This window comes from Dendrobates tinctorius, unplaced genomic scaffold (assembly GCF_039654945.1).
Source record: "Dendrobates tinctorius isolate UK_male_01 unplaced genomic scaffold, ASM3965494v1 ptg000016l, whole genome shotgun sequence".
NCBI lineage: Eukaryota > Metazoa > Chordata > Amphibia > Anura > Dendrobatidae > Dendrobates > Dendrobates tinctorius.
Genome location: NW_027361684.1, coordinates 26,637,151 through 26,652,690, shown reverse-complemented (window position 1 = coordinate 26,652,690; position 15,540 = coordinate 26,637,151). Strand labels below are relative to the sequence as shown.

General features: G+C 45.7%; 2 protein-coding genes across 3 annotated transcripts in view; one reads left to right on the top strand and one right to left on the bottom strand.

Annotated features, from left to right (window-relative positions):
* The window catches only part of RAP1GAP2 (RAP1 GTPase activating protein 2), a 1,085,931-nt gene that overhangs the window by 327,917 nt on the left and 742,474 nt on the right, over positions 1-15,540 (top strand). The window lies entirely within an intron of this gene.
* On the bottom strand, positions 464-2,455 carry LOC141080401 (uncharacterized). The gene is made up of 6 exons (XM_073565583.1): positions 2,006-2,455; positions 1,781-1,919; positions 1,636-1,709; positions 1,416-1,500; positions 1,110-1,320; positions 464-915 (listed from the first exon to the last, which is right to left on the bottom strand). Exons 1-6 carry the CDS (start codon positions 2,053-2,055, stop codon positions 755-757), a joined length of 720 nt encoding a protein of 239 aa, XP_073421684.1. The 5' UTR covers positions 2,056-2,455; the 3' UTR covers positions 464-754.

Genomic DNA, 15,540 nt, shown 5'->3' with positions numbered 1-15,540 from the left:
GAGGGGGTGCAGATGTAATAGGAGGGGGAGGATGGAAAGTGGCTGGAGGGGGTGCAGGTGGAGGAACTACAGTGGTGGGAGGTGGAGGTTGGGAGGTAACCTGCTGTAGAGCACCGTGGCACGAATGCATTACATGCATCTGCTGGGCAGGAGAGAGCGTTTCCATGCGCTCAACAACAGACCTGAAAAAGGTGTGGTTTGGCGAAGATCTTGCTTCTGAATGCATGGTTTGCAGAAGTGTCTTCACCTCCAGAATGCTGGAGTTGATCTGCTGAAAGCCTGCGGAGATTTGCTCTGACAAGACTTTGAGACAGTTCTGGAAAGATGCATTCAGATGCAATAACTCTTGCGCATAACTCTTTTCCTGACCCCTCTGCCGCTGTCGCCCAGTACCCGCAGGTGTACTAGAGGCGGCAGGGGCAGAAGGGTGGGGTAAAGGGAAAGCGATCTCCTCACCAGCAGCTTCATGTAATGTAGGCGGCCACGATGCTCCTGTGCTGGTGGATGGGACAGATGGGTCGAAAGTGTGGGAAGGCAGGGAAGGTGCAGATGTACCGGGGCGGTCGAAGTGTCCCTCGGTGCCGGTCTCCTCAGGGATCGCCTCAGAAGGGTCCAATCGTGCAGGCTCCCGAGTGCTGCTCACCGTGCTGTGGAATAAAGAGAAAAAAAAACAATTAAAATACTGACATGGTATGGCCCTGGCTGAAAAAAAAAAGTTACATCTAACATTTTTTTTACATGTGGTGTGTAATATTTACCTTCTGGTGAGCATTGTTTCCCGGAGGAACGACAGGGCTTGTGCGTACTTGTACTTGCTCCTGCGTCCTCCAGATCCACTCGGGGCCCGCATCTCTTTTTTGAACTCCTTCTTGAAACGATCCCTCACAGACCGCCACCGATTCACAATTCTGTTCCCTGAAACGAGAAAGGAGTGGTTAGTATACAACATCAGTGTTTCACAAACTCCAGTCCTCATGGTCCCCAGGGGTCATGTTTTCAGGATTTCAATAGTAAATAGAAATCCTGAACACATGATCCGTGGGGACCACGAGGACTGGAGTTCGGGAAACACTGGTTTACATCAAGCAACCGTTACTGTATATACTTACGCTCTTTAATCTGGTCCCGAGCTTCGAGGTCCTCCCAGCGGCCCACAAGGAGAGAACAGATTTCCTCCCAGAGTCGTCGGGTAACGATCAGGTCAGCGTGGCGGCGGTCAGCCATATTCCAGAGCGGCTCCCTTTCTCTGACGAGATCGATGAGGCGGTCCACATCGAGTCCTCCATCCTCACCGTCAGAGTCGGGAGCACGCTGTGAAGGCTGTTAAAGAAAAAGACAAAAATAACATAATTAGCCTCCACAAAAGAAATGAAATAAAAAGTGCAAAAAAACAAAGCAAAAATATTTATACTTACACGCTGGTGACCGCCGCGTTGCTGTCGCCGACGACCCTGGGAGGCACTGCGAGGACCTCTTGGCCGAGCACCAGATTGGGAAGAGTAGAGAAGAAAACAAAAAATGTTATGAGTTTGGATGTAGGCATTTGTTTGCTGTGTGTGGTCTGCAGAACATTGTTTTCTATGTGTTGTGTGTAGTGTGATGTTGTGTTTCTGCGTTTGATGCAAAAAACTTACGAATTGTGAGCCCACTCCAAGCGTCTGTCCACCCCTTCCTTCTTCTTCTGGGAGCTCCTCTTCATCTTGTGATTCCTGTTTTGAAATAAATGGCAATGAATAGACATATATTACAGAGATGATGGATTTTGGAAATAAAAACTTACCGTCAAACGCTGACGATGCGAGGGAGGGCTCCCAGAAGAAGATGTGCTGTCCTGTTGATGGCCAGACTCCATGGCTGTGGGTATTGCTGCTGCCAGTGATGCCATTTCTGCTGCTGCTGCTGCTGCATCTCTTTGGCGGCTGTTGAATAAAGAGAAACAAAGGGCCAATGAATATCTTGATATTCCATGGCCCTAGTTTGGAGGAATGGGGGATTTGATAATTACCGTCTCTCATCTGCTTCTGGACTCCCCTCCCGTTCAGCATGCTGCTCCATTTGGGGTGGTGCTGATGGTGCTGCTGCTGCATCTCTTTGGCGGCTGTTGAATAAAGAGAAACAAAGGGCCAATGAATATCTTGATATTCCATGGCCCTAGTTTGGAGGAATGGGGGATTTGATAATTACCGTCTCTCATCTGCTGCTGGCCTCCCCTCCTCAGCATGTTCTATTTGCTGCTCCATTTGGGGTGGTGGTGGTGCTGATGGTGCTGCAGTGGTCTCCTGCCTTCTCCTGCTTCGCTTGGTTGCTTTCTTGGGTGGCATGTTGGGTGTGGCTGTGGGTCCCACTGTCTTGCTTTTATATATGTCTTGTGGGCAGAGCTACTGAGCATGCGCATTGCGGCGCTCATAGGCTTTCATTGTGTGAAAAAGCCGGACGCGCCGGATCCGGCGTGTCCGGCTTTTTCGCCGGAGACAAAAAACGTTACAGTAGACGTTTTTTCCAGACGCCGGATCGCGACACATTGCGACACATTGCCGGATCCGGCGAAAACCGGATGAAACGCATGGCCATCCGGCGCGATCCGGCGCAAATGCAAGTCAATGGGGGGGAAACCGGATCCGGCATTGCATTTCGCCGGATCCGGTTTCTGTCAAAAGCGCCGGATCGCGCCTGACGGCGAAAACCTGATGTGTGAAAGAGGCCTTATCCAAAAATATTTTGTTTTTCAAACCAGCTTCACTAAAAGTATTCATAACTGCAGCAACAAGAGTTATTTTTATGGCCAATAGTTTGAATCCCTTTTCTGCAGATAATTATGCTGGTGACCATTTCTCTTCTAAAAATCAAATTCCGAACTCAATCATGTTTTCTATGAAGCTCTCCACAGTTCTGCACCTTCATACATGTCCTCTCCTGCCTCCGTCCATTATAACCATATAATTAATTCAGCCAATGATTTACAGTTGTCATCATCCCTCACTACATTCACATTTTTCTTTTTCGAAGGGTTAGTACAGACTGTTGTAATCGATCCGAGTGCTCTCCGTCATTTTGGCGGATAGCACTAGTCCCCATGTTATTCTATGAGGCCGTCCGTGCACATGAACATTTTTTTCCTTGGACAGAGTCTTCCAAGGAAAAAAAACACTGAATGCCAGAGTTTGAAGTGATATTCAAATTGTAATCGGCCATGCAAGTCAATGAATGAGTGGAAATCATCGTCCTGCACTCGGATGACATCTAAGTGCAGCCCTGACTGACAGAATGGGGAAGATGGAGACATTTTATTTTCTCCATTTTCTCCTCATCCGAGAGAATCGGATCACACTTTGCTAATCAGAGTTTGATCAGAGTGTCATTTGCATAATCGCCAATAGGGAGAGGGAGAGATTGATATATTTTGGTTCAAAAATTTGGGTCCCCATTGTTTTTAATGGGGTTCGGGTTCTAGTTCAAGTTCGGATACATTTCTGGTACCTGAACCAAACTTCCATCGGTCCGCTCATCCCTAAATATAACATAATATAATGTTGCATCTGTGCTGCTAGTTCCCAATTGCATTAACAACCCCAATAACGCAGGAGCCAAAAGATTATGTTTCACTCAAATAATAAAATTGTAACATTATTGAAATCTTAATGTAATAAACAGTATGGTATATAAAGATCTGTACTATAGGAATGGCTAGTGGTTCAGTCTTACAGTACTAACATAACCTCTATATTTAAATGGCATAATTCTTTAATAGAACATAATAAGTAAAAATGCTCCACAGTGACTATGTAAGGTCATTCAGATCAGGCCAACTCTTCTGCTGTAAATTACTTTTTTTTCAAGTCGTTTTTGAAGGCGTGTGAATAAGTATTGAACCACTAGATGGCGCTGAACTCCCATCTAGTTCCATTTTTTGCTGCGACGACCTAATTTACACTAAATATACTTTACATTTTTAAGGTAATTGACTTTTTATTTTTTTAAATATGAAAAGCATCTCGTGGGCCCATAAAATGTGCTAGTTTGTATTCTTTGGGTAATAATTGTAAATTAATGTTGAACATACCTAGAAAATGGGATTTTTTAAATTCCATTATGGTTATTATTTTACTCTTCAAGTAATTGAAATATAGGATTATTTACTATATTAAACAGAATATCATAGTTGAAGGAAATGCTTTTTTCAGAAAGTTCTGAGTGCTGCCTGGAAAATGTAGTATTACATGGCACCTGGCTAATAATACAGGAAGACCAATGCGGTGTTGTAGCCCCCAACTATGGTGTCCCTGAAAAGGCACATGGACAACAGACCGTGGCTTACAGGCTGTAACAACAAAGGATCGGGAATGATGAAATCCAACATGCCATTTTCATCTTTTCCCTGACATGTGGCAACATCAACATCTCCTAGATGTCAGGGAAACAAAGGAATGGAGACATGTGACCCAGAGAAGCAGGAGGATCGGGAGGCGGTCAGGGCCCATACTGCTCATGAACCAGTACCAGGCTCTCACGCATGAGAATGATGAAAAAATATATCAAGAAAAGACTTTGCCCACAAAGAACAACGTTGTACACCCTCAGAGTCCTCCTGGATGGAGAAAGAAAAATGTTGTGAAGAAGAAACGGAGAGTTGTGAGAAAATTAAAGATGTGTCTGACAGGATATCAGGACTCTTCAGACCTATAAACGACCACCCATTACTGCTAATACATGTGGGGACAAATGACACCGCAAGAAACGACCTGGAAACCATCTGCAGTGACTTTGAAAACTTAGGCAAGAAAGTGAAAGAACTGGGAGCGCAGGTGGTCTTCTCATCCATCCTCCCGGTGGATGGCCATGGAACAAGGAGGCGGAATAAGATTCTGCAGGTGAACAACTGGCTACGTCGATGGTGCCGCCAGCAAGGATTTGGATTTCTGGATCACGGAGTGAATTATATATATGATGGACTACTTGCTAGAGATGGGGTGCACCTTACGAAGACTAGAAATCATGTATTTGGAAGTCGCCTTGCTACACTCATCAGGAGAGCTTTAAACTAGAACAATGTGGGAAGGGAAGCAAAAGGCCAGAAAAAGCCATACACCTGACAAATGCTATTGAGAACTCTGGTATTAGAAGTGGGAGGAAAGAACAAAGACAAAAAAAATCTAAATTATAAAAATATTGGAGAAAGAGAAACCAATCACAAACTGAAATGTTTCTATACGAATGCACAAGGCATGGGCAACAAACAAGGAGAATTGTTGCGAGGGGGTGTCGCATTGTATGTTAGAGAAGCATATATCTGCACAGAGATCCAAGCTTCAGAGAATAGGAGTTCTGTTATACTCCCTTTGGTACCGTTGCTGCCCTCTCGGTCCCTACCTCGGCTTGGTTGACCTTTTCCTGCCAGCACTCTCCACTGTCTCCCCGGTGAGTGTCACGGCAGACTCCGCCCCAGTCCTGTCTCCTGCAGTCATGTGCCACAGGTCCTGTGACTCTGTGGGTATGCTCACTCCCAATAGCCTGCGGAGTGCCTCCCGGCCCCGCTCGTCTCAGGCTTAACCGGATCTGTGCTGGGTGCACTTCACCTTTTAGTGCCCGTGACACTTATCCTCTCTTGCTGACAACTTTATCTTCCAAAAGGTAGGGGAGAAAACAAGGGGATCTGCTACCTTGGATCTAATTGTTATAAACAGGGAGGAAATGGTTGAGGGGGTAAGAGTTACTGGGACCCTTGGAGGTAGCGACCATGCTATTTTAGAATTTTGGATAACTAGAGGAGGAAGACCTGTGAAGACTCAGACGTCAAGGTTAGATTTCAGAAAGGCAGTTTTTAACGGACTCAGAAAGAGAATCAGAGGGATCCAATGGCTGAATATCTTTAAGGACAAAAATGTCCAGGAAGATTGGGAAATTTTGAAAAATAAAATTCTCAAAGCACAATTGTTAACAATTTAGAAAAGAGGGAAGACTAGGAAGCATTTAAGGAAACCAGAATGGATGAACACAGAACTTAAGCACATGCTAAAAAAGAAGAAAGAAATGTTTATCAAATGGAAAGAGGGAGGCATATGCAAAGAAGAATATAATGCTGTCTGCAGAACCTGCAGGGGATGCATCATATTAGTAAAGCTGACAATGAATTAAGGCTTTCAAGAGATGTCAAAAGCAATAAAAAGGATTTGGGGGATATGTCAAAAGTAAATGAAAAGTCAAAGATGCTATAGGATTTTTACAAGATGAAAATTATGAAATGGTAAGACAGGATGTTGAGAAAGCTGAACTTTTAAATTCCTATTTTGCATCTGTTTTCTCTCAGAAAGGAAATGTAACATCAACTGAACTTCACTGACCTATTAAAGGAATAGAAGAATCAAGGCTATCTATAAACAGAAAGATAGTGAGGAAATACTTAGCTAACATAAATAAATTCAAATGGAGATTCAGTGGCGCTTGGGTATGAGTGTAATTCCAGCAGCAAACACTAAGACACCTGTCACAAGGGTGTCAAAGAAATTAGGTAAAATAACTCATAATATTAGTGTGCGCTTGGAACACTCATAAAGAAGAGGGAAATCTAAATTAGGTGGTTATAAAAAAAAAAAGAAAAACCTCTTATAAGTGCTCTTTATGTAGCTGGATAATAGCGAGAAAACAGCCACTAGAAATAGACAATTGTAAGACCTCAGAAGAAGTGCTTAAGGGAAAAAAAAAATATATATATATATAGATGCTGGTGGCAATCTTAGTTCCAACCTGAACAATCATTAAAAACTAAAAAGGCATGAGTGAGGGTAAAGACCTGAAATCATAGAACAGGTTATATACTGCAGGGTACTTATCCCTGATAGCAGCTTAAAAAAAAAGTCAAATTCAAATTGCAGCCTGTGAACGGCTGTGCAGAATAGCTGCAATAGTAAATGCACAAGTCAGAGAGCGGTACCTGTAAAGATAATGCGATGCGAAGTCCTCACTCCAGTAAGTGGTACAGGTTAAAATAGCGCTTTTTGCTCCAGCGCTTGGAAAAAGAGGGGGGGTTTGTACACAGGGGAAAAGACAAGTTACAGGGGCTGCTCAGGGATCCCTGAGGAAGAAGACAGTTAGTCTTTGAAACATGTTGGAAAGTCCATTGGTCCCCGCCGCAACCACCAGCAAGTGAAACCGACGTGGTCATGTGCTGACTCACATCACGAAGGTCCTGTTTACCTGGAGCAGCTCACAGACTCCGGGAGCACAAGAGGCCGCTCATGTCTGCTCCACAGCTGGAGGTACACTGACAGGAGGCTGCCACCGGCCGGGGCAGCCCATGTAACTCATCTGTACCCCTGTGTACAAACCCCTCCTCTTTTTCCAAGCGCTGGAGCAAAAAGCGCTATTTTAACCTGCACCGCTTACTAGAGTGAGGACTTCGCATCGCATTATCTTTTTAGAGGTACCGCTCTCTGACTTGTGCATTTACTATTGCGGCTACTCTGCACAGCCGTTCACAGGCTGCAATTTGAATTTGACTTTTTTTTTAAGCTGCTATCAGGGAGAAGTACCCTGCAGTATATAACCTGTTCAGTGATTTCAGGTCTTTACCCTCACTCATGCCTTTTTAGTTTTTAATGATTATTCAGGTTGGAACTAAGATTGCCACCAGCATCTACACTCACTGGCCACTTTATTAGGTACACCATGCTAGTAACGGGTTGGACCCCCTTTTGCCTTCAGAACTGCCTCAATTCTTCGTGGCAGAGATTCAACAAGGTGCTGGAAGCATTCCTCAGAGATTTTGGACCATATTGACATGATGGCATCACACAGTTGGCGCAGATTTGTCGGCTGCACATCCCTGATGCGAATCTCCCGTTCCACCACATCCCAAAGATGCTCTATTGGATTGAGATCTGGTGACTGAGGAGGCCATTTGAGTACAGTGAACTCATTGTCATGTTCAAGAAACCAATCTGAGATGATTCGAGCTTTATGACATGGCGCATTATCCTGCTGAAAGTAGCCATCAGATGCCTGTTCTTAGCTGAGAGGAGTGGTACCCAGTGTGGTCTTCTGCTGCTGTAGCCCATCTGCCTCAAAGTTCGACGCACTGTGCGTTCAGAGATGCTCTTCTGCCTACCTTGGTTGTAACGGGTGGCAATTTGAGTCACTGTTGCCTTTCTATCAGCTCGAACCAGTATGCCCATTCTCCTCTGACCTCTGGCATCAACAAGGCATTTCCGGCCACAGAACTGCCGCTCACTGGATTTTTTTTGTTTTTCGGACCATTCTCTGTAAACCCTAGAGATGGTTGTGCGTGAAAATCCCAGTAGATCAGCAGTTTCTGAAATACTCAGACCAGCCCTTCTGGCACCAACAATCATGCCACGTTCAAAGGCACTCAAATCACCTTTCTTCCCCATACTGATGCTCGGTTTGAACTGCAGGAGATTGTCTTGACCATGTCTACATGCCTAAATGCACTGAGTTGCCGCCATGTGATTGGCTGATTAGAAATTAAGTCTTAACACACAGTTGGACAGGTGTACCTAATAAAGTGGCCAGTGAGTGTATATATATATATTTTTTCCCTTAAGCACTTCTTCTGAGGTCTTACAATTGTCTATTTCTAATTGCTATTTTCTCGCTATTATCCAGCTACATAAAGAGCACTTATAAGAGGTTTTTTTTTCTATAACCACCTAATTTAGATTTCCCTCTTCTTTATGAGTGTTCCAAGCGCACACTAATGTTATGAGTTCTAAATAAATTCAAGTCTCTGGGTCCAGATGAATTACACCCCAGAGTACTGAAGGTGATAGCAGAAGACATTTTTGAACCACTGTACATTATCTTTGAAAATTCTTGGAGACCAGGAGAAGTCCTAGAAGACTGGAGAAGATCAAATGTTGTTCCTATCTTCAAAAAGGGGAAGAAGGTGGAGCCAGGGAACTATAGGCCGGTGAGTCTGACTTCTATACCAGGAAAGATCTTTGAACAGTTTATTAAACAACATGTATGTACGTACCTGGAGAAGAATCAAGTGACTAACCAGAGTCAGCATGGGTTTGTAACTAATAAGTCATGTCAGACTAACTTAGTTTCCTTATATGACAGAATCACTGACTGGGTGGATCAGGGAAATGCTGTAGATATAGTATATCTTGACTTCAGCAAAGCATTTGACAAAGTATCTCACACCATCCTTGTTGAAAAAATAACTAAGTATGGAATAGACAAGGCAACTATTAGGTGGATTCATAACTGGCTTAGTGATCGGACCCAAAGTAGTGGTTGTAAATGACTGCATATCCAGTCTTTATCAATGATTTAATATGAAGGAATTAAGGATACACTAATTAAATTTGCTGGTGACACAAAGTTAGGAGGGATAGCTAATACTAGAGAAGAGAGAGAGGATTCAAAAATATATATATAAACTGGAGAAGTGGGCAGCAACTAGCATAATGGTTTTTAACAGGGAAAATGCAAAATAATACATCTGGGCAATAAAAATGAAAAAAGCATGTACAGAATAGGAAGAATATGGCTAAGCAACAGCACATGTGAAAAAGACTTGGCTATACTAATAGATCAAAAACTAAACATGAGTCAACAGTGTGATGCAGCAGCAAAAAAGGCAAATACAATTCTAGGATGTATTAACAGAAGCATACAGTCTAGATCACGTGAAGTCATTATTTCCCTCTACTCTTCTTTGGTCAGACCTCATCTGGAATACTGTGTCCAGTTTTGGTCACCACATTTTAAAAAAGACATCAACAATCTGGAGCAAGTTCAGAGAAGAGAGACCAGAATGGTGACCGGTCTGCAAACCCTGTCTTATGAGGAACGGTTACAGGATTTGGGAATGTTTAGCTGCAAAAAAGAAGACTGAGAGGAGACTTAATAGCTGTCTTCAAATATCTCAAGGGCTGTCACATTGTAGAAGGATCATCTTTTTTCTCATTTGCACAAGGAAAGACTGGAAGCAATGGGATGAAACTGAATGGGAGGAGACACAGATTAGATATTAGAAAAAACTTTTTGACAGTGATGATGAACAATAAGTGGAACAGGCTGCCACGAGAGGTGGTAATTTCTCCTTCAATGGAAGTCTTCAAACAGAGGCTGGACAAACATCTGTCTGGGATGATTTAGTGAATCCTGCTTTGAGAAGGGGGTTGGACCAGATGACCCAGGAGGTCCCTTCCAACTCTACCATTCTATGATTCTATAATTCTATCCTAACAAATTAGATTGGTTTGCAGTCCTGTCGAAATTTGTGGGTTCGGCCAACACATCATTTAATGTTTGGACAAATTTGGAGCTTTTTGGGGGCAGATGCATCTCAATGATTGACATTTAATATTTTTTGTTTGCACTGAAAAAGCCACATTGGAGTAAACAACACCTTGTGCACAACAGACATGTTTGACAATGATGTCCCCAAGGGCAGTTTGTTGTAAAACAATAATCTGTGCTTTGCTCAGTCTCCACAGCTCCTCCTAGTGCCTGTTATTGTCTGCAGCGGTGACCTCCAATTGACAAGACTGCAACCGATAACTGAGCACGATGGGTCTGCCCATGTAGACGACACAAGCCATGGAGAGCCGCAGAGTTCATGGATTGACTGCAGCGTTATCAAGATGATGACAGTGCGGCAGTTAAAACAGACATAGTGCACATTTGATGCAACTTGTAAAAACTGAAAGCTTCCTATTGATTTCAATGGGAAAGCATGTCTGAAGTGCACATAGTCACCTTAATTTTATCATGCCTTTTTAGTAAGGAAAAAGAAGCAGCATGTCGATTTGAGAGGGGTTTTTAGCTGAAAAAAGCTCTAAATTTAGTCTCTGAATAGGAAGCAGGATGAAGTGCCCCTGCACAAATACAGCATCAAATCAAGCATAAAAAGCCCCAAGAATTGTTTTTAGGTTTTTAAGATTATTCTAGGGAAAAAATGCATATAAAAATCAATTGAAACATAACCTGATGGGGATTAGAGAATAATTGTTGCATCACAGAAAGGTGTCACTAGGTGGCAGTGTAAGACTAACATGCCACAACTGAAAGATGTGAACCTCTACTAAACTGTGAATCTATTTGACAAAGCACCAATGAAAAGCTACAGACACCTAAACCAATTATTATCAGCCTGATTATATTACTAAAAATCCATGCGACTCGGAAACATTAACCTGCATGTGTAAGGAGATGGACAAATGTAAGATTTCCACAGTTAATGTATAACAGGATGTCCGCAAGTCAGTGCTGCTATCTACAAGCCAAAGATTGTATGACAAGAGAAAGTGGAAAGGATTGCATCAGCAGTAACTACATAACAAAGCGCTTGATTCTTCAGAGGAAGAGATTTGAGGAGACCCCAGTAGAGTAGCTACCGGGTGGGCTGAGCGGGTGGACGCCCAAGGCCCCGCGCTCTGAGGAGGCCCACCCGGTGCTACGCTACTGAAACTGTGTCGGCATGCTCAGCATCTTGCTGGAGAAGGAAAAAAATGTCCTCCAACATGGCGCCGCCCGTGCCTGTGTAGGGAAGGTGACCTGACGGACGTGTCAGAATAGAGAAAGATAGGTTTGCACAGTTTAGACAGGTGTCAGTTACTACAGTGGGGAAACTGCTCTGGAAATGGAGGGCCGACAAGTGAAGCGAAGTAAAGTGAATTGCTTTGAAGTGCGTTGTACTGCGGAGGCTGTCAAGTGGACGGCCAGAGAATAAAGCTTGGACCTGTTGTACCCAACATCTGCTTCCATTGTCTCTGTTACATCTCTGCGCGGTATAAAGAGGGACCACCCCCCAGCTCGCCCCAGCACCTCTACATTTGGCGTAGTCGGCAGGATCGCCGCTGCTAATACCTTATCTTCTGCGGCAGGTCTGCCTCAAATAATGGAAAAGAACTTGGACTATGCCGCTTGGAATAAAAAAACCTGTGGATTACAAATAACTTACCTGTGGAATATGAATTGGAAGTGCTGTGACAGATCTGCGTGGTCAGCAGAGGATCCGGGGCGGTACCAGGTACTGTGCAGTATGGCGTTGTTGCTTCAGCGCAGAGGAGAGTTCCGGGTGTTTGCAGTTGTTCAGAATGGACTGTGACCCCCTCCAACGTACCCCATAAGGAAGCAGTATGTGCCCAGAGACCGACGCCTCCATATATTGGACCCCGACAGGTGGGTGGAGAGGCCTGCCGACGCCCCACCCCACAGAGGGAGTGACACCGAAGAAAAGCTTGGGTGCAGCTGCTTGGCGCCATTTGATTGCTGCCCACCGGTCGGTATGAGACGCTGCAGGTGTCGGGGCATCAGCCGCCTGGAGTGGCAATGGCGGCGGGAGAATGAACTGCGCCAGAAAATGTCATTCTCGGGTCCCTGGGCAAGAAGCGGAGCTGGTGCGGAGCCCGTGCAGAGCACGAAGGAGCGGCCGCCATTGATACCGGCGGAGAACTTCCCCGCGGAGACCCTGAGCCTGGAGGCTACGCCCGCTGAACACCGAGTTGGAGAGAGGAGGCTGCGGGAGGAGCCGCGTGGCGACGTGATGGTGGCCGCGGCGCCGGGGGAGGTGAAAGTTTCCCCGGCCCTGGCGGCGGGTTCCAAAGCGTCCCCCACCATTCTGCCACAGCACGCAGCCTCCAGCGTACCGGAAGGCCTGGCTGCAGAGGGCCCTATGGTATATGCAGAGTTGAGCAAGGCCCCTGCCCCCGTCCCTGAGCCATCCCACCGGGAGTCACCAGTGCGGAGCTCGTTTACAGAAGACGCGGCTGCGCTCCCTCGGCCGGTAAAAGCTCCATCACCAGAACCGGCCGTCACTCCGGCTCTGCTGGAAGTTTTGGATGCGGCCTACCCTGCGGCCGCGGTTATGCCAGCGTTAGAACCGGCTGCGGCCTGTTTGACAGGTCCTGTGGACCAGCCCTCCAGAAACACGGCTGCTCCCATCCACCACCTGGCCCCAGCGGCTGCTGGGCCGCTGAAACCATCGGCCGCCTCTGCCCCACGCCCTTTCTCGGCAAGGTCCCACCCACCGGACTCTGGGACTGGCGCAACACCCTCCGTTTGGGTTGCGGAGGTGATAAAACAGAAGAAGATCCGGGAGCAGGAGGTATGGAGCCTGCTTCACTCAAAGGGGGAGGCTGGCATGGCGGTGGAAAGATCCCGGGGATGGCTGGTGTACACCAACATGGACAGGAGGTACGGTTTTATCCGTGATCAGACTGGCCAAAAGGTGTACGTAAACGTAGCCTCCATACGCCACGGCAGGGCCCTGGAAGTAGGGGACTTTGTCTCTTATAAAGAATACTGCCCCCGCAGGTATTATGCGGTGGCAGTACTGGAGGAGCCCGAGGAAAGTGGACCCCCGTGAAAAGGACTGGCATGGACACTCTCGGTTCCCCCAGGAGTTCCACGGCTGTGGAGCCCTTACCTCTGATCACTGAGAGTTGAGAAAAAAAAATTGTTAAGAGTATGATGCACCGTTGTGCAGGTCTTATGGACAGTGACGTGGAGAGAGAGAATTTTGTTGGTTTAATGTGTTATGTTGGTTTTCTTTCTCTCCTCTGCATCTTTTTAAAAGGAAAATGTGAAAAAATGTTTGCCTGACAGAACGGGGGTACGAAGAAGCGGGAGAGTGTCCAGGTCCAAGGAAGGGGGGAGGAGAGCTTGGGATGTTATACTGTTGTGTGTTGAGTTTTTAAGCAAAGAAAAATGAAAAAAAAATATGAAAATGGGGAACTTGTGATATTGTAAAGTTATTTTGTTGTTTAATTTGCACAAGTAAATGCAACAGGACCGGGTAAGAGAAGGTCTGAGGGACCAAGGGAAGTGTGAGATCCGAGAAGGGTCTATGTGTGGAGAAGGTCTGGGAGACCGGGACGCTGACCATGACATATAACTGAAAGAAAGGTAAAAGAGATGGAAGACGTGAGAAAGATAGCCGTCCTAGGTCAGGTCCCCAACACCACGGACACCCCTGAAGAAGGAAGGCGGGCGCCGGCAATGATCTGGTAGGTGTGAGACCTCGATCATGGCGTACTGGTTAGTGGAAGGTGACAGAAGGGGAGAGTAGGGGAAGGTACACGCCATAGAGAGAATATGGGTGTACCTAGCCCAATTTGAAAGATGTTGTCATGTGGCGTGCGCGCTGGTGAGTAGCAGTAGGCTGCTCAGAGCATGGTGCTCCCAGTATGGTTCAGCCCCCGCAGGAAGTGGGTTTGGCCCAACAGCTGGTCCGACAACAAAGTGTAGGTGAAGCTTAAGAACGACAAAGGCAGGGATTACGAATTGTCGAGGACGACAATAGACAAAAGAAGGGGGAGTGTAGGGAACGTGACCGGACGGACGTGTCAGAATAGAGAAAGATAGGTTTGCACAGTTTAGACAGGTGTCAGTTACTACAGTGGGGAAACGGCTCTGGAAACGGAGGGCCGACAAGTGAAGCGAAGTAAAGTGAATTGCTTTGAAGTGCGGTGTACTGCGGATGCTGTCAATTGGACGGCCAGAGAATAAAGCTTGGACCTGTTGTACCCGACATCTGCCTCCATTGTCTCTGTTACATCTCTGCGCGGTATAAAGAGGGACCACCTCCCAGCTTGCCCCTGCACCTCTACACCTGCGTAGTAGTAGCTCTCAGAGATTGCCAACAGCTGCCATTGCTCATGCATGGGCAGCGCCATCTTGGTGTAAGACTTTTTTTTCTTCTCCAGCAAGATGGCGCTGCCCATGCTCTCTGATCTCTATACAAACTGATATCTACTACTGCGTAGGTGCGACGGGTGCCATTTTCAAAATGACTTTTTCTTCCACGAACAAGTAAATCTGCAAAAGTGATTAAGTGCACAGTAACCATGTGATTATGCTGCAGCGCAGGTGCCTCGGCCAGCACCTGCCTGCAGAAGCGTTTTTTTTTTTAATTCAGTATGTGATGGTATTCAATATGCAAACTAGGGGGTAGGTCAGTGAGGGATCAGTGACCTGTCAGCAGTCTGCATTATGAATATATAATCAGAGCACCACATAGATGAACCCCGCCTTAGGACACGTGCATATCATTAACACAAAACTGAAAATAAAGATTAAGAAACAACCACAAGATGGATTTCATCAACCAAGGTATCATTTTATTCAGTATAATGGCACCGACCTGACTCTGTGTAGGTTAATATGCACGATCCTGCTGACAGGTTCCCTTTAAGCCCCTTAAACGCATTAGTCTAAGGTCATTCAAATTAATCGAGATTAGTTCACACAATAATACAGTATGTATGGGGGTACCGGCCAGCTGATCTGGGTGGTGTGGATCAGCATGCCTGATTTCTTACTGCTGATTGCTTTGTTCTCCCTGATATAAGCCGTAAGCAGAGATGTCAGCCAGCAGCTTTCTCATAGAGAACACAGGGGTGCTCGGCCGATTGAGTTCTCTTGTCTATTGGAGAGATGGCAGAGATGGCTGTCCGTTGAACGATCGGCTGAAGCATCGCTAGGCTTACAGTCGTCTAATATGTATGGCGAGCTTAAGTGTGTGATCCCTTTATTAGCTGTCCCTTATAAAGCATTGCTAAGGTTTTTACG